Source organism: Spodoptera frugiperda, chromosome 1, assembly GCF_023101765.2.
Source record: "Spodoptera frugiperda isolate SF20-4 chromosome 1, AGI-APGP_CSIRO_Sfru_2.0, whole genome shotgun sequence".
Classification (NCBI taxonomy): Eukaryota; Metazoa; Arthropoda; class Insecta; order Lepidoptera; family Noctuidae; genus Spodoptera; species Spodoptera frugiperda.
The window spans coordinates 13,619,786-13,638,192 of record NC_064212.1 but is presented as its reverse complement, the minus strand read 5'-3'; the positions used below and the strand labels follow the sequence as shown (position 1 = coordinate 13,638,192).

Here is an 18,407-nt window from a genome sequence, read left to right as displayed (position 1 = left end):
AACCCTTGCAACCATTGCAACAAAAATGTAAAGAATTCAACTTATTATTGTCACAATAACATGGGTAATAATTTTATTTTAAACAAAAATAATTTAAATACAAACAATATAAAAACAAAAATGAGTGAAATTTTAAGTAGAATAAATGGTGAGTAAGAATAATCTTATCTTCTTCAGAAGACTAGCACAGCTCTATCGCAATCGCAAGAACAAAATGTACAAATGTCAATGTCAAGTTGCCAGTGTCAAACAAATCGAGTGCCGTGTTCTACACTTTTGTGGATTTCATTGTCGATTTTATTAGAACGAAACTCTTGTAATTCTAATAAGACGTTTATTGGATTTCAGTGAGCATTGCGCTAAAATGCAGAGTGTAATAAATACTGTGAAAGGCACGGCGCTGGGAGTAGCCGGTTATCTTACACCGGTGTTGAAGGTAGTATCACCTTTGTTACATTAACTTTTATCACTGTTTACAGTTAATTTGACACCGTACTAAACATGTTCGAAATAATTTATATGCGCACTCATTATGTATTCAATGTCGGTAGTCAAAAATACCGAGGACGTATTTTTTACACTACTAAAAGGTGAATATATTGTATTTTAGCCCTCGAACAAACCGGGTTGATCGTAATATTTAGCGGCCTTATCTTTGTTAAATTAATCATTGTCTCATATCTGTAAACAAAGGTAATATATCTAGTCATCATAAAACAATAGAACTACCTACTTACACCAGCTTATAAATAATCCTACCTTCAATATTCACTTTCCTAGGAATCGAAGTTCCAAGAAACTGGTGTCCTAACTCCTGAGGAGTTTGTAGCTGCTGGAGACCACTTAGTCCACCACTGCCCCACCTGGCAATGGGCGAAGGGTGAAGAGGCCAAGCTCAGGCCGTACCTCCCAGCTGATAAGCAGTTCCTCATTACTAGGAATGTACCATGCTACAGGCGGTGCAAACAGGTATAATTTTTATATACTACCTACACATTTGCATTCCTAATGAATAAAGAGAAAAAAGAATTACAGGAGCATTCCAAATTATACTTAGTTGCCTTTATTACAGTTAATATTCATTGTCAATACTCATTAAAAATTAATTAATATTTAGTAGGTACTCAAAAAAGTTTAAATTTGAAATACCTAATGTAGGTAATATACCACAACAATTTCATAAAATTATACTTTTTACTTTACCATTTTTGTGTAGTCAGTTCTTCTAAGTTCTAAATGAATTCTTCCTCACAATGGTTCCTTGCAGATAGAGTACTGCGAGGACAAGGAGAAGGTGATAGAGGATGAACATGATGCGGACGGGGGGTGGGTAGACACACATCACTATGACAACAGTGGATCTCCTACAGTTGAGGAGAAGGTAAGGACAATAAAGCAACATTAAATTAAGCCTTTGACTGCCTTCACAAAACTGTTGAAGCCCAATCCTCCGTCCACTCTGGTCATAGATGACCAATGTGGCAGTTACCATGTTAAATCTATTTATAAAACTAGATCCAAGAAGTAGATGCAGAGCACCAAAATGGATAATTGCTTTTTGTTGTGTTCATCGTGATATAATGAGGTTTAAGTAAAATTTATTATTGATTAGCTACCTCCACATGGTTTCACCTGCTCTGTTTGACTTCTATTGATCATAATGTAATGTTGTATAGCCTATAACCTTCTTCAATAAATGGATATCCATATCCACACAAAAAAATATATTCAATCCAGACCAGATTAGTGCGTACAAACAAATAAAACAAACTCTTCAGCTTTATAAAAAAGTATAAGGTAAATTCAATAAGAAAGTTAGGGAAAACCACCCAAGTAATGATAAATTAAGGATAACTATTAAAAACTAGATAATTTTATTGTCTTGAGAAACATCCTATTTACGCAACTGTATGGCACAAATACAGCAATTAATTTATAAATTAAGTGGTCTAATATCTAAAATTAAAAGCTGACTTATTGATTCAATTGCTGTTTCATCTGTTTACTCAATTTGGGTCATTGCTATTAACTATTTTATTACAGCAGTCTGTTGTGTGAGTCATTATAGCATTATAATCTTTATGGGCATGAAAATAAGTATCCTATTATGTTAATTTAAAATAACAACACTGTTCCATGTCAATAAAGGTTACTAGACAGTGATAGTTAGTTATGAAGGTAGATAGACATAATTATGATACACTAATACACACACTGACCGACTTGTTGTGACTGCCAGGCAAGAGGTCTCGAGTTCTTTCCCGTGTCAGGCAGACTATTACAGCTCATTAGTAAAAAAACATCTCAGTAGTAGCACGAAGTCTGGAATTGTGCCCGGTATATAGCAATAGGCTCACCCCTATTACATATTACAAGGGACTTATAAAACGATTGGTAAAAAGTGGGTGTAGTTACATGCCGTAATGTGCATGTGCACCTCTGCCTACCCTTCGAGGATAAAAGGCGTGACGTTGCATGATACACACATCTTATGATAGTGTTCTATTACCTTCTAATCATCAGGTATGTGAGATGACACTGGAGGCAGCTGACACCGGCGACAGTGACGGCGAGGGTGCCGCCGGCGACCGCGACGATGATGATGAAGAGGACGACGAGGATGGAGAGGCCGAGGATATGGAGCAGTTCCAGGAGTCTGGACTCTTAGATGAAGTGGACCCAGTAAGTTTTTACAACTGTACTTATATAATTAATTTTCTGCTAACAATTAAAGGTAGTTTGGTAAAGAATAAAATTATTTTGGGAAATATTACTTTTTACTTGATTTTGGTAAGATTTCAATGAAGAGAATACTGTTGTTTCAACTTAATATTCTAAATAAACGTAACACACACTATGCATTGATTTTTGGGTGTCATGCGCATGCATGTGAACTTCTGTTTTTGTAAACGCACCCAGGACACATGGGGAAAAATCTAGGGTGAGGCAACAATAAAAAAAAATATATGCAAAAATGTACACACAAATAAGAACTGAATTTCATAAACTCAGGATAAGTATGTACATACTATGCAATAAGGTATGTGAAGTTAAAAACAAACGGTACATAGGTAACATGCACCTACAGCAGTTGATATAAAGTGACCCTATTATCTGGTCGCCGTGGACACTATCTGTCGAGTGTGCATTACGATTACTGCACTGTGCACTCCATTACATGTGCCCGTAGTTACAATGTTGCTCTACCTTTATTTATGTTTGTTTACGTCTTACCTATCGGTTTATTTTATAACCTATAGACATGTAGACTGATAGATAGATAGAATAGTCTTTATTGTACGCCATTATTGATATGAATTCGAACAAAAAAAAAAGTAACATTAATAAGTATACGGGGGCAAAGGCAATTTCTTCAGACAAGGTCTTTTTATAAAGAATTGATAGTGACAGTACTACATCTGAGAGCGTCTTAAAATTGAGTAGCGTTTGAGTATTCGGGCATAAGTCTCTGCAATTTCATTATTGTATATCTAACACCTAAGAATAGGGGATTGTCAGGTGTTATAAGTTTACGTAGATACGCAACTTTCCAACCAAAATATTCATCTATTGTTGGAAGTCTACCCAACTCCAAAAATGTAACTCCTTAACAAAAATAGTAAAAACAATTGCCTTGCTCAGCCTATAAATCAAACTGAATGAATGAATTACGATTATATTCAATACTCATGCCATTATTTCTGACCAGTCAACAGACCTAGCACCGCGCAAGGAACCCAAATCGAAGCCGGAGAAGAAACCGAAGTCTGACGGAGACGAGATCATCCGCACGAGGACCTACGACCTCCACATCACGTACGACAAGTACTACCAGACGCCAAGGCTCTGGCTCATCGGGTACGACGAGGTGAGTCCTTCAACTACATCATCATCAGCTCGTTCCTGTCTGCAACTTCCCAACCCCCAAAAAGCCGGCAACGCACTTGTAACGCCTCGGGTGTTTCAAGTGTCCATGGGCGGCGGCGATTGCTTACCATCAGGTGATACGTCTGCTCGTTGATCGGCGTGTTTAAAAAAAAACTGGACATATCTTCATTAACAGCTGGTAAGATTCCACTGCTGGACTATAGGGATCCTCTACAAAAGACCTTAATCTCCATGCTTGTCAAGCCGATTGAAAATGCCAGCTGTATATGGCTTTTTAATAGCACGCATCGAAACCCGATCTTTACCTTTTACCTTTGCATTCAAAAACTGTCTGCTAATACTACATACTTAAACTCAAGACTTTGTCCCAAAAGGTAGGCAGAAGCCATAGCACGTGATACGCTACATTTCTTATATCATATTATTTGTAGATCTGGTCATATAATCACCAAGCACATCAATTAAAAGATGAGGCTAAATCCGTCTTCTTGGTTCTTGATCAAATCTCCATACCGAAATAATTCACATTAGCATTTAATTACCGGCTGAGATTCTTTCCGCGTTTTGATTATACACTGCGATTGCATTATTCAACAATTAGATAACCACTGTTGTTACACGACCTTGGTTTTATGACTTATTTACCTACTCTATTATTAAAGCGAGCAGTGAACACATTTTTAAACACATTGTTGTTCTGAAAACTAGATCTATGATATCTTTCAAAGTCTCATCTCATAAGGGAGAATGGAAAAGAAAACTTTATCATATCCAACTAACAATTTTGCCCTATTATATCTCAAAAAAGCTGGGTAAATGATGTATAAAGGATTTGGTGGTGACTGATTGTTGTGTAAAAGCGTTTGACAACACAGTTTGGCTCTATAAGTTTATATAGCAAAAACGACCTATTAATAGTTGATGTAAAGGTTTACTTCACGACTTTATATAGCTGTTATAGTCAGGCGTTATAGCAACCTCCATTGTGACTAGTATACAACGATTGAACTTCATAACAGTTTTAACTGTAACCCTAATGCGCCTAATTTGCGCAATAAAGGTTCGAAACGAACTCCTATGTGTCGTTTGTTAAAGTAGAGATGACAACTCAGGAATAGGACGATATTACGATATTGAGGGTTTTAAGATCATCGTTACAGTACACAGTAATATAGTGGGCACAAAAAGTCAACATCGGAGTGATTTGGTGATACAGCTGAGTTTCAAATTATATTTATATAGCTTAATTGTCTTATAAAGGGTTGTTAATGCCCATTATAGCTGTAGTGATAAACTTATATCACAAATACACTTTTTAGAAGCAGATTGTTTTTTTATAACTATTATAGTTCCTCTATTACACAACAGTACTATAACGGAGATCTTATGTGTTTTAAAACATTATTATTGTGTATAAAGTTAGGCTAGCAATGCTTTTAAATGATAATTCCGTTTTGTAAAAGCACTTCTATTGCTTCTACAACAATATTGACATTTTGATTCAGTGTAATTAATGCGACAATATTTTTATCTATACTAATATTATAAAGCTGAAGAGTTTGTTTGTTTGTTTGAACGCGCTAATCTCCGGAACTACTGGTCCGATTTGAATAATTCTTTTTGAAGACCCAATTATAGAAAATGGTTCCGTACAAAATACAGTTCACGTCAGTGATGAAATGGAGAATAATTCATTTGTGGACAGCGATTCCAGGTGTGACAGTTTTTCAGATTGTTTGATTGATTCAACTGAAAAAAAAAACCAGCAACTACGAGATGGTTTGAAGCATTGGGCTATTAATTATAATATTTCACAAGAAGCAATAATTCCCGGGTCGGGCGAAGTATTGCTGAGCCTTTTTCGGTTTTTCGAAAATTTCTCAGTAGTAGCACGGAGTCTGGAAATGTGCCCGGTATATGGCAATAGGCTCACCACCTATTACATGGGACTTACAATATAAATAATTATGAAATGTGTACACAGTGGCATTACGTGCCATAATGTGCACCTCTGCCTACTTCTTCGGGGATTAAAGGCGTGACGATATGTATGTATGTAGTTATACTTCTCTGACGTCATACGTAGTACCTACACAGATTTATAAACCATAACATTTATTCATTAACAAAAGTATTCATCATATTTATGGAATAAGGACAAAAAATAAAACAAAAATAACAAACAAACTCAAAAGGAACCCTAATTTCATGTAATGGTGGATGTAATCTATCATAATGAGTACTATAGTAGAGTTAAGGAAGCTGGAACTATGTTTATAACTTAAAATAAGAAATTATTTTAGTAAAAGCTCATTAATTCGAAGGGGGCATTCAAATATGTCGTAAATCCATACATAGTTTATCAGTAAAATTACAGTCGCACAACATTTTCCTCGTAAGAGACGAATAATTCGATTAAGTACAAAATAATATCTTAGTCTCCACAATACCCCGTCACTTTTCTTATTTTTTTATTTCTCTTCTAAAACACTGAGACACTGCAGCGACGTGAACGAATGTAAAATGAATGAATGATGCATTTTAGTGATGTAATGGAATCACAATTCAATATCAATCCTTTTACAGTACCCAAAAACACTTTAGTAGTGCTGCGGTGGCTCATATATCACCAAATAGAGATTGCGTTAGTGTAACATCAACTGCAACGGGCCAAAATTGTCATGCCTGATACCCTTATAGTTCTACTTTAACACTGAATGGAGATATAATTGCGCCACTTTCTTTGTAGATGCACCTTCTTTGGCCTTTTATTTGACCACCGTTTAGTTTTTACAAAACGTTCTATAGCCTTCTATAAAACTAACTTTTGTTGGTTGGCTACCTTCAAGTAATTTGAGATAGCGACACGAAAAAGATATCTAGAAAGCTAGATCATAACAAATATTAAGCAATCGGCTGTGTCCTCTAAACTTTAAACAGTTTTCCTGTACACATAATTAATGTGAAAAAGTAACCTATGGAGGTTCTTGCTCGTTCTTCTCCATAGGAATCTACACTTTGGAACGAGCAAAAGGCTTCACATAGCGGAATGACCGACAGTCTGACACTTAATTTTATTTATTTTTTGTTTGACATTCTTAAGTACCTTCCTGGTTTGACTTTGACTTTGAATGTCCCCAGGACCGCACTCTACTGAGCGTGGAGCAGATGTACGAGGACGTGTCGCAGGACCACGCCAAGAAGACTGTCACCATGGAGTCCCACCCGCACCTGTCCGGACCTAGCATGGCGTCTGTACATCCGTGCCGGTGAGTTACTTATTCTATTGGATTGAAATAATAATATATGGTGGATTAATTATTATGTTATCGGCTTACGTAACTGTTTGACGAGGAACTCGACGACTTTAGCATTATGATATATGGTAGATATTAGCAAGGAACTGTCGGACGAGGTTACTCGACCACTTTCGAGTTACGAATGGGGCTCATAATTCAAGACACAGCCACATTCGTTCTGCCCAAGCTGCTTGAACCCCTGTGTTGTAACGATTTCGTAGTTGAATAAAATAACTTATTCATGTTGGAGTTAATACAGAACTTTAAACTGCAAGCATATCCAAGCCAGTTCTATTATAGAGATAATAAATACAGAACTCTTTATTTCCAGGCACGCAGAAGTAATGAAGAAAATAATAGAGACTGTCACAGAGAGTGGAGGGGAGATGGGAGTGCACTCGTACCTCATAGTGTTCCTCAAGTTCGTGCAGACTGTCATCCCGACCATCGAGTACGACTTCACACAGAACTTCGCCATCAACTAGATATAGATGTATGTAGTAGCTTTTGTAACGCTCGCGGCGTAGCTTCACTGTGGGTTTTTAATCTTTTTAATCGATAGTGTATGAGAAATAGGCGGTGATGATTGGTTCAAGAAATAACTGATTGATTAAGATAGTGTGTGTGTTTTCGAAAAATATACTAAATAATATCTCACACAATACTTGCAAATAATATCGCTAGAAAGATCACATTAAAATAAGGAAATATCTTACTTGCGCAGCCATTGCGCTAAGTATATGTCAGCTCGTCCACCTGAACCAATGCAATTTGAACTTTGTGTATAAGATGATAAAGTCTCGTGCTCTTGCGCAATTCTTGAGAACACTGCTTTCGTTGTTTCGCCGCGGTTTGTATAGTACAGTAGTGTAGGCCATTTTAATAAATATTTTGCAATTAAATATATTAATGTGGTAATTGTAATATCAATATTTATTAGTAATTGGAAATGTGTTATTTATATATTTTATTAGTGTTATTCATTGTGAAATTGATTAAACAAGTCAGTGAATGTGTTACTGAGTCTGTGCAATGGAAATATATGAATCAATAGCTTTAATTGCAGCATTTTTATGTTTACAAGTTTTTTTTTTAATACAGTTTGCCTGATACCTTGCCAGAGACCGATTACAAATTAGTTTTTTTACATACAGTCTTTCACATTGTTTATTTTTTTAGTTGTAGTTTTAGCTTTGTGTTGGAATTCATTCCGTATAAACGCCATATAGTTTAGATACACAAATTAATTGTTTATTTAGATATTACGTCTATAGTTATTTTGTTATTTGTAGCTTTTATACTGGTAATGAAACTTTGTAGGTCGCAGCTTTTCACGTTAACGAATTTATTTATGTAGTTCGACATACATTAATGGATTTGTTTTTCTAGTATAATTATGGTATTAAAAATCTAAATTTGATACAATCATTTTGCTAAATTACTGGATGAAACCTTTTAAACATTTCATACAACGCACATACAAACAAAATGGAACTTAAAAACAACGATACTATAGATTTCAAATACGTTGTCAAAATATTCGAGTTCTTGTTATGAAATTGGTAATGTTTTAATATTGTTTTTATATGTTAAATTATATTATATTATAGATACGTACATGCTATTGTTAGTTAAATACTCCTATGTTATCTTACGTGTAAATGCACCGTTTGGTTTATTTTTGTAATAAAATATAATATTTTGCCTATTAACTGTGTTTGTTTTATTGTGTTTAAATAAATTCCTCACTATAACAATACTAAAAGTAAACAAAAATACACTGTTCTTTTTAAATACCTTTTTTGAGAGGGAAAATCATCCAATGACTTCTACTGCATTGGGCGAGGCGAGATGGAGTGCCACCACGCTTGCTCAATGCGAGTTGGTGATTTTAAACTTATAATTAGAAATTATAAGGCTAAGTTTCCTCACGATGTTTTCTTTCACTGTTTGTCAGTGGTGTCTAAATAATCTTAGAAAGTACATATAACTCGGAAAGTCACATTGGTACTTTGCCGTTGGTAGGTTTCTAACTCGCACCCTCATTCATAAGAAGCGGGCATCTTGAACCTCCGGGCCACCACGATTTTTTTTATAGGAATAAAGAAACAAAACAACGAAAAATAATTCTAATAATAATTTATTGATATTTATCACATACAATATGTACAAATCACCATGCTATAATAAAATATAATCAGTACTATGCAACAAAGCCCTCTGAACCTAAACTACCGCTATTATACAAAATAATACAACTGCCTCCGTATACACCTTGTATATATACCCACTGACATATACAGCAATACATATATAACCATTTGTATCAACATAATATACATTGCATAGTCACCATGTAAAACATACGGTTTCAATAATAATAATAAAGGATAATAGGTACAACGTGAATCAACATTAATTAAACAATTATTGTAAAAACTGGACGATATAAATCAAACTGGGTTGAATATTTCGACAAAATTCGGTTGCTAAGTCATGCCAATTAGATTTGCAACCTTACTATTATTGTAATAAAGTTGCAAATCTATTAATGACATTTTTAGTATCCAACTCTGATCTTCGTTACTATTTCTTTATAATAAAAAGCTGCCAAAATCAACTTTTTCTATAGAAAAGTTCGCTTTCTCATTTGTGACATACAAAAATATACTTAAAACCCAATTATTTTGTCCGAAACTATAAAAATAATTCTGATGATTACTCTTATAAATTATAATTATATATCCTATACATAAATCATTTATATAAATATAAACTTAATATCGTTATATATAACATAATTATGAGGATAAAAACAATTACCATATAAGACCTGTGTTTTTAACTATTATCTTGAGAAATGTGTCGATTGGTTCGAAATAAATTGTATTAAATTTGTGTGAGTGACATTACCAACGCCCAATTACTCCCCTTCCCAAAGTTACCAATCCCCGATTCCCCAACAACCCTTAAATTGCCCCAAAAGGCAGACAACGCACTGGTAACGCCTCTGGTAAATTGGTCTGTGTACCGGCTTATACCATAATAAATAATAACTTTGTAAAACAATGTTATATCAAAAACTACTCTCAAATAAATTACAAATCACTGAAACAAACTGTAGTACTTTACGTATACTAAATACCTAATTATTCTGGATTGCCCCATGATACATAAATTAGCAATTTCATTATTGCAGCTTTTCCACAAAGTACAATCGACACATTTACCAGGTAACCACTTCAAAACACAGTAGGAGGAGCTTACAAACAAACAAATAAAATTGTTTCAGGTACGCTAATGGCGCTACCGATCCTATACAAAACAGAGGCGTTATACGAGCCACCGAACTTAAACTAACTGCATTCACAATAATCACAGAATATACCCACCTTATAAATAAACTAAAATGCGATGGAAACATGATTTGGTCGCAAATTATATCTAAAGGAAAATTATGGACGTATGCTGCGCTAGCTGTTAAACAAATTCAATCACTACTATTAGTATTACTCTTTCAATATGTCGTATTTTGAGTTAAAATCTTGTTTGTGACCGATAGAGTATAATTTAGACAAAAATAATAGATTCTTCTATCTTTTTTTGTTACAATAAAAAATTTCGCTAACTATACAAATGTTAATAAACGAATAATAGGACATTGCCCTGGCAGTTATTTTCACAATATTGTACTTTTTTATAAGTTAAAGGGAATGCTACAAATGTAATTTTATTATCAAAAAGTTCTAGATTTCAATACTTTTCTTATTGAATTCTTCTATCTACTTCAGTAAGCAGTGTCGAACATTTACTAGGCAGCCAAATCTCTGAATAGATTAATATCATTGCTTTAACAACCGCACACCAGTATTAACAATAAAAAATATCAAAAATGACCCTTATTGCTTTGGTAATAAAAATTGATAATGGACAGTGTTTTCGTATTTCAAATGTTACTACTGATGAACGGTTGGTTCACTATAGTATATTAAAAATAATCTCATTCTTACCCATATACATTCAGCCGCGAGTTTTTAAACTCCCCACAATTTATCTACTATACATCGAAGAATAATATACTCTTTGTTTAAATTTCGACTAATTCTTATATTTTGTATGAATACGCGTAGTAAAAAGTGTAATCCTCTACATTTATACTAGAAATACACACCGAAGGCCATCATCGTTCCCGTATTACTATATTTGTTTTCGATCCCTCAACCTCAAACTAATTCATTCAATATTCAACCTTATTGTTTCGATTATAGAGTCCTTTCTAACTTTGGGAATGTTTTGTTTGTCGAATTATAAAATTTATTCCTCGGACAATTTGTTATTGTTAGTGAATTTCGTCAGCCCTAGGTGTTTCAAGCCTAAAGCGCTTTTTCAAGTTTACATAAGTAATTCGTTCAATAAATCGCTCGATTGTCGGTTTGTGTCAATATTCTAAAACCACGTTTAGGTCAGTGTGACATTACATCAGTAATCAAATCATGTTCGTGTTCAAAATCAATGATTTAAAATAATATCAGTACCGTGATATCTTCCGTTGTAATTTGAGTCGTATGCTCTGGGCGTAAGGTTTAGTATCACTTGTGCGGCACGATGGCGACGAGGCGCAGTAGTACAAGTGAGAGCAGTTTGTCGAGAGGGTCCAGGGTCCCTCTCTGCAACCACTTGGGTATGGTGGTGCGAGCGTGGCTGAAGCCTAGCTTCTGTAGGATGTAGTCCACTCCGTATGGCTCGATGGACTTGCCGGCCCAGGATAGTAGGCTGGAGAAAAAAAATATTAATAAAAATGTATAATATTGCAATAATATTAACAACTAATGTAAACTGTCAAAGGATACTTCATTAATCTCGTGTTAAACCAGATTTTTTAATTATGGTAGTAAACGAGTTTCTTTTTATTTTTGCAAAATTTGTAAAAAAGTCTTTTGTTAAATACAAAAGTTAAACCGGAAGGAGTCTGTTAGAATCATCCGTCTAGATTCTGGTACAAGACGCACCAGAATCAAGACATGTCTTATTCCATTGTCTCCTCCTACCAGTGTCAAGTTGTTGAGTTGTGCGTCTAGTGTTGCCTGTAAATATACAGCGTGAGTACGTACCGCACGGTGGGCTCGAGATGCCAGGTGACGCAGCGGTAGTCGCGGTAGTCCTCGGGCCGCGCCCGCGCACTGGGGCCCGCGCCCGCACTCTCCGACCATGAACCGCGGGTCGCGCCCGGCATCTACGGACATTGTTTACTTAAATACTTTTGATCCATACACATAATTTAAAATATTGTAAATGAAAATCTCACATTCAAAACACTTTATTTTCTTCCTACAGACAATCATCCAATGTCTTCTCCACCCGGGTGAGACAAGACGGAGTGTCAGATTTTTACTGACTAAAAACCACCCCATTCCTACTCCTGCTTTAAACCCGAGCCCCAGTAAACTTAGGTTGTCCGCAGCTCTTTCTACCCTTGTCCTACATTATTTGTGATCAGAATTATGTATTTTCTTCCATATGGGCAGTATCAGATAAATATTATTCCTTACACAACTAATCTATCTTTGATCTCGTTTTTCTTTCCACAAGTACTAAGTATAACGATATCTTTAAGTTCGACTCGTTCTGTCTCATGTCTTTTTATTCTCATCTTTCTACACCATTAGTGAATGAATCTACACAATTTGTACCAAGTTTTCTCTAATACTTGGTTCTAAGAAAATGATCACACAACTCACCACTCTATCCTTCTCCTTGATGTATGAAGATATAAGGTCGTGTAAGAACAGGAACGCCTCAGCGTCCACTGACACGAAGATATGATCCTCAAACTCCGTGATGAAGCTGCATTCCACCACCGGTTTCTCATCTGGGAAAAGAATTTAATATTATAGTAACGAAACTTGTTTGCGCAAAAACATGCGCAAATTATGTTATCAATGCGCAAAATTAAATTCTGTTGGATTGGTTGCGCAAATTAAAGTGAGTTGACACTTGAGTTCATTTTGTGCAAAATATACAAATCGATATAATCATTTGGCTCAATATTAATTGAGTTTTATATACAACGGTTTTGTAGACCTCGTGTGTGTCCCAAAACCTTGTAAATGACTTATGATAGTTACAATGAAACTGAAATAAGATTTCTTTGTGTAATAAAATATGATTTGACATAGGTATTAGTTGACTGCCTTGCTATTTAATTTCTTCGCATTAAAATAATACAAGGTATGACATACCGGTCTCAGTGGGCGGAGTATTGGCCTGTAGATGGTGCGTCCGTAGATGCAGCTGCAGCGAGGGCAGTGCGAAGATGACCTCCCGTACATGTTTGTCGGCGGCCGGCTTGCGCTCCGCCCCCGGGGCTGCGCCTCCAGCCGCGGGGGCCGGCTCGCGCTCCAGGGATGGGAACAGCTCGATTGCTGGAGGATGGTGTTACAAAGTATTATAAATGTTTGATGAAAATTGATAATATCCCATGAGCTACTTTAATCACCCCACTTAGCTGGTGGGGCGCCTAACGCAACGATCTCCTAAGTCTCCATACTTGTTATTTTGTTCAATACTGAACAGAAAGAAGGTAATGGAAATGAAACAGCAGCTACATACCGTCGATCTCGCTGTTGGCGAAGGCGTAGTGGAACCACTCGCGCAGCGTCTTGAACTGCGGCGGGAAGAGCAGCGCGCGCGTCATGCGGCAGACGGTGGCCATGGACACGTGCGCGCGCGCCGCCGCGCCGCCCGCGCCCGCTGACCCCAGGCTCGCCGTCAGGCTCTGCACCACGTGCACCTCCAGGGGACCTGCACCCACAGATATACCAGTCTTAACCATCCGGACTCTCTTCAAGTAACAACAGTGTTGAACTCTTCTAAAAATCATATTTCTCACATGGGATAGTCATACTCCGGCACAAACAGGCTGACAAGAACGAAGTGATACCACGATCAGAAAAACGCCTTGCGTTGTATTTGGTAATGTGAGTGAGATCGGTGAAGGTCCAATCCTCCCAATCCTCAATCCTAACATCCACAAAAGGCCGGTAACGCTTTAGTAACTCCTCTGGTGTTACGAAGTGTCTAGGAACGTCACTGATTGTTTACCATCGGCAAATCCGTTAGCTCGTTACCTATTTCATAAAAAAAAAAAATGAAAATGACACAAATATTATAAACGAAATATCTCACCATCCTCACTGGCGACTTGCTGAGCCTCTGTAGCGAAGCTGATGCAGGGATCCTTGAGACTGAACAGCGCCCAGGACTTGGCCTTGAAGCTGTTCCCGTGGAAGCAGGCCAGCGATATGTTGGTGCCGTGTAGTTCCATCGTACCGCCTAGTACTGTGCCTGGTATGTGAATAATAGGCATTAATTAGATTGCGCACGTAAGGTACCGGTTGCTTTTATTGCTGAAAATTTTATAAGCTTTATTGTTTCTTGCAAGTATAAAAAAACAACACGAGTAAATCTGTGTGTCTCACGAAAGCTATAACACAAAATCTGACAAGTATTCTAATTGAACAAAAAATGTCTTTCAGCATTTTATAAAATAATAAATTCCTCATCCTCCTCCTTGCGTCGTTTATCCTCAATGTCGTGACCCCGACGAATCTCTCTGGCTAACTATATTTCGCCATGCTGTTCTATCTTCGGCAATGTGGATGGCGTCACAGACTGTGGTCTCCAGTGTGGCACGGATTTGGTCCGACCAACGTATTGACAAATTCCTCATAAGTTTAGTTTAAAACAGTGTTTACTAAAATCTTGTTCAGAAAATTTACCGTTAGCAGGCAGCGGCGTGGAGAGTGTGGACAGTTGCATCCCGGAGACGAGTTGCAGCACCTTCTGCCAGTGGCGGTGGTGGCGGAGCTCGGGCTGCGCCGTACTGGGGCCGGGGGCTCCTTCCGCGCCTGCTGCACTCGCTGGTTGGGGAGCTATAAAGGGAAGAATAAAGATTTCTTGAGTTATTACGAAATGTATCATGTATTGTAGTAACAGGTGATGTGGCATGACTATTTATTAATCAATCATGACAAAATTACTGGAACACTCTAGATAAAATTCGATAGAGATAGATTAACAGTTTATTTCACTATGCTCTAAATTTAGACTTGTTAATTTCTTCAGTAAATCTCTTATTTATTTCACCTACAATAATTATTACACATCTATTAGTAGTATATTAAAGATATTTAACTAACATCTTTACTTTTTAAAAGTGTGTTGGAATTTTTAAGAGCTGTGTTCTATTTAACTTGCGTGCTTAACTTGGTGTGTAATAAAACACTTACGTTCACGTCTATCACGCCTCGCATTAGTATAATTCGGATGTAAAGAGCTGAACACTCGCTTGCTCGACTTGAACTGCTGCGTGAAGAACTCTTCAAGTTTGAGCTGCATCTTCAGGAGATCAGGCGTAGTACTTCGTGACATAAGGATTTGTAGCTGATGCCACGATAGTTTTCCATGTGTCAGGATAATCGCCGGCCTGTCGAAAGGTTTAAAGAGTTAGAGAAGGCGGGTCAGTTAGCGCAAATTTGCGCACTATAAGCTTACCCGTTATCCTCTTCGTGAGAGCTACGACAATTCGTGCTGGTTAGTTTGCGCAGTTAAACAGATTATTAGTGCATTGTATTAGACTTAATTTATGCGTATTTAATGGGTGGTTAGGGGCTACGGGTATTTGGGTTTTTGCGCATTTGTTTATTTATTTCCTTCAGACCATACTACGACTTTTTCTATGGATTTTTTTATGTTTAAACCACAAAACATTTAGTGTCGTGATTGAAAATGTAGCAAGATTTGGATTTGATTAATGGTGTCATTTTGCAATTTATAAACTATCGATATGTTCCGTAGTGCGGTCCGAGTCTTTAATGAATGGATATTGGGTAATAATGGTTAATATTTGTTTTTGATATATTATCTTTTCGAAAGTAGTCCACGTGAGTTCGCATTGCAATAAAATTATTAGTTACGTTGTTTGTGGATTATTGTATCTAATAAAGTGTTTAGCTTGTGTTAGAAGCTAAATGGCGTAGACACACATACGTTGACTTTTCTGTTCACTCGTTCTACTAGTATTTATGTCATTAATTTAGAGAGCTTGTTGAAGCGGTGGAGCTGTGTTGAAGCTTAAAGAAATTGTTCAATCAATCATTGTAGTAGCGCGCTATCTACTGTGTACTGTGATAATTGAGTAGGTATTCTTTTTAGCTCTGTAGTTTTTATCCCCTGCATCTAGGATAAAAGTGTGAGTAGCTGCATTTAAGTATCTGAAGACACTCTTACAATATCATGGATGTACGAATGTATATTAAGTTCCATGGGCAATGGTGTACCTTCCGATGAGGGTGTAGTGGAAGTATGGTATGATATATCTGTGCGTGTGTACCTGGAGGTGGGCGGGTGCGTGGTGTGCGCGGCGGGCCCGCGGTGCCTGGCGAGCCACTCGTCCGTGGCCCGCGCCCGCAGCGCCGACACGCGCGCCAGCAGCACGGGCGTGCCCATGTACTCCAGCCGCAGCTCTAGGGCCGCCAGCCGCACCCCGCACACGTGGCCCGGGTTGCAGCCCGCTTCTTCCTCGATGTGCACTGGATAAACATTGCCACACTCATATTACATGTTTATGATTTAACATACTGTATGCAGAACACTAGTTATATAACATATTATGTACAACTATTATTATCAACAAATTGATCTTCCTAATTATCTTGATAATTAAAAATGGAGTAAAAACAATAGAAGGTTGTTTGACGTCGACTTTATCATATATTATTATATATTATTTCAACCTGAGTATTCAGTTTGAAATAATATCTCAATACTAAAATAAAGTCTACTTTATAATACTTTTCACATAATCAATGTAATTAAAATCATTATACAAATAAATAAATACATACCGTAAGTATCAATAGAGGACAGACAGATGGCTCCCCCTACGATACCCCCCCTAGCATCCAGCTCGGACCCGGCGAGTGCCACCCCCACCAACATGTTGCGATGTCCCGTACTGCCGATACTCAGTCGTCCTGTGCAGTTGAAATCGCGGCTCTGCCAACTGGGGAAATATTACATTTTATATATGTCAGTGTGGTAGTAAAATCTTGATACAATACAGACACATTAAACAACTGCAAGTCTACTTCTGTTCTCGAATGCGAAGTTTAGTTTAATCTTCGGACGTAGGTTTTATTAATTAATTAATTTATTAATAAAATTACTTAAAATTACGTTTTATTTTAATTCCAAATCAAAGCCTATTTATTTATCTTTATTTAACGAAACTTAGTTTTTTGTTGCATTATAGTGAACATTCTGGTTTAGATTACGCAACCAACTCAATAAATATAAACAAGAGTAGAGAAAATTAATAACTAGTAGATAAGTAAACGAGTCCATACCTGACATTCCCCATAACGTTCCCCATGTTCATGTGCACGTTGAGCCGGGTGAAGTTGACGGCGAACAGTACAAGGGTCTCCCAGGCCGCGCCCACGGACGCTGCACCCGCTACACCGGCCTTGGTGCTGGCCTGGTCTGTAGCAAGCAAACATAATCACGTTAGACAGGCTACACAAATTTTGCGCAAAATTGTACTATGTACTTGCGCAAAATCCAATGTTTTTGCGCAATGACGTCTTGTTACATACCTTTGGATTTCTGATGATCAACAGTCTTAGTCTTCTCTCTTTGAGGTAGAACTGGAGATACAGGAGCGTTACTGCTTGATGGCCTGCTAATAAGGATAAAAGAAAAAATTAGATCAATATGAAAGAAATATTATCCTACAATGTAACCAAGTATTGTATTGTGAATCTGACTGAAAAAAGGAACCTATGGAGTTTCTTGCATTTCGTTCATCGTTCTTCTCCATAGGAATCTACACTTTGGAACGAGCAAATAGCTTCACTAGAGGACTAACCGATAAGCAGACGTTTTTAAAATTATTATATTTGCTCTGTCGTTCAAAAGTGCCATCTCGGTCTATTTGAAATAAATATTTTTGAATTTGCATTACAGCAGGACCTCTTTAATCCGAACTCTGAAAATTTAGCCCCCGTTCGGATTGGTGGAGCGTTCGGATTATAGGGATATAGATGATAAGGGTATTTTTTGCGAATAAAACTACATAATAGGTACATACATAATACAATAGTTGTATTAATCTATAAACGTTACATATTATTTATTCAACATTTTTGAAGAAATCCAGTA

At 36.9% G+C, this 18,407-nt stretch overlaps 2 protein-coding genes across 8 annotated transcripts in view; one reads left to right on the top strand and one right to left on the bottom strand.

Moving 5' to 3' along the window:
• The first annotated feature begins 226 nt into the window (after positions 1–226).
• LOC118273469 (ubiquitin-like-conjugating enzyme ATG3) lies at positions 227–8,899 on the top strand. Its single transcript, XM_035590450.2, has 7 exons — positions 227–436; positions 781–969; positions 1,268–1,381; positions 2,524–2,682; positions 3,710–3,868; positions 7,030–7,157; positions 7,519–8,899. The coding sequence occupies exons 1-7, from the start codon at positions 365–367 to the stop codon at positions 7,670–7,672; spliced, it is 975 nt and encodes a 324-aa protein (XP_035446343.1). The 5' UTR covers positions 227–364; the 3' UTR covers positions 7,673–8,899.
• A 1,571-nt stretch (positions 8,900–10,470) lies between these two features.
• The window catches only part of LOC118273350 (transmembrane protein KIAA1109 homolog), a 39,247-nt gene continuing 31,310 nt past the window's right edge, over positions 10,471–18,407 (bottom strand). For 6 of the 7 annotated variants that reach the window (XM_050696107.1, XM_050696115.1, XM_050696111.1 and 3 more), the window contains 13 exons: positions 17,843–17,928; positions 17,594–17,729; positions 17,093–17,250; positions 16,579–16,777; positions 15,741–15,761; positions 15,476–15,672; positions 14,966–15,118; positions 14,373–14,531; positions 13,797–13,988; positions 13,427–13,609; positions 12,926–13,056; positions 12,299–12,420; positions 10,471–11,960 (listed from right to left, as the gene is read on the bottom strand). In XM_050696107.1, coding sequence (XP_050552064.1) covers positions 11,777–11,960; positions 12,299–12,420; positions 12,926–13,056; positions 13,427–13,609; positions 13,797–13,988; positions 14,373–14,531; positions 14,966–15,118; positions 15,476–15,672; positions 15,741–15,761; positions 16,579–16,777; positions 17,093–17,250; positions 17,594–17,729; positions 17,843–17,928 — 1,921 coding nt within the window. In that variant the 3' untranslated portion in view covers positions 10,471–11,776. The remainder of the gene's footprint in view (positions 11,961–12,298; positions 12,421–12,925; positions 13,057–13,426; positions 13,610–13,796; positions 13,989–14,372; positions 14,532–14,965; positions 15,119–15,475; positions 15,673–15,740; positions 15,762–16,578; positions 16,778–17,092; positions 17,251–17,593; positions 17,730–17,842; positions 17,929–18,407) is intronic. The other variant, XM_050696108.1, reaches the window with a different exon arrangement.

Excerpts from the sequence above, each read along its gene's own strand:
- LOC118273469 (XM_035590450.2), top strand. The coding sequence starts at position 365 with ATGCAGAGTGTAATAAATACTGTGAAAGGCACGGCGCTGGGAGTAGCC. Across the intron at positions 970-1,267 it reads GCTACAGGCGGTGCAAACAG|ATAGAGTACTGCGAGGACAA; the intron begins GTATAATTTTTA and ends GGTTCCTTGCAG. Across the intron at positions 2,683-3,709 it reads TCTTAGATGAAGTGGACCCA|TCAACAGACCTAGCACCGCG; the intron begins GTAAGTTTTTAC and ends ATTTCTGACCAG.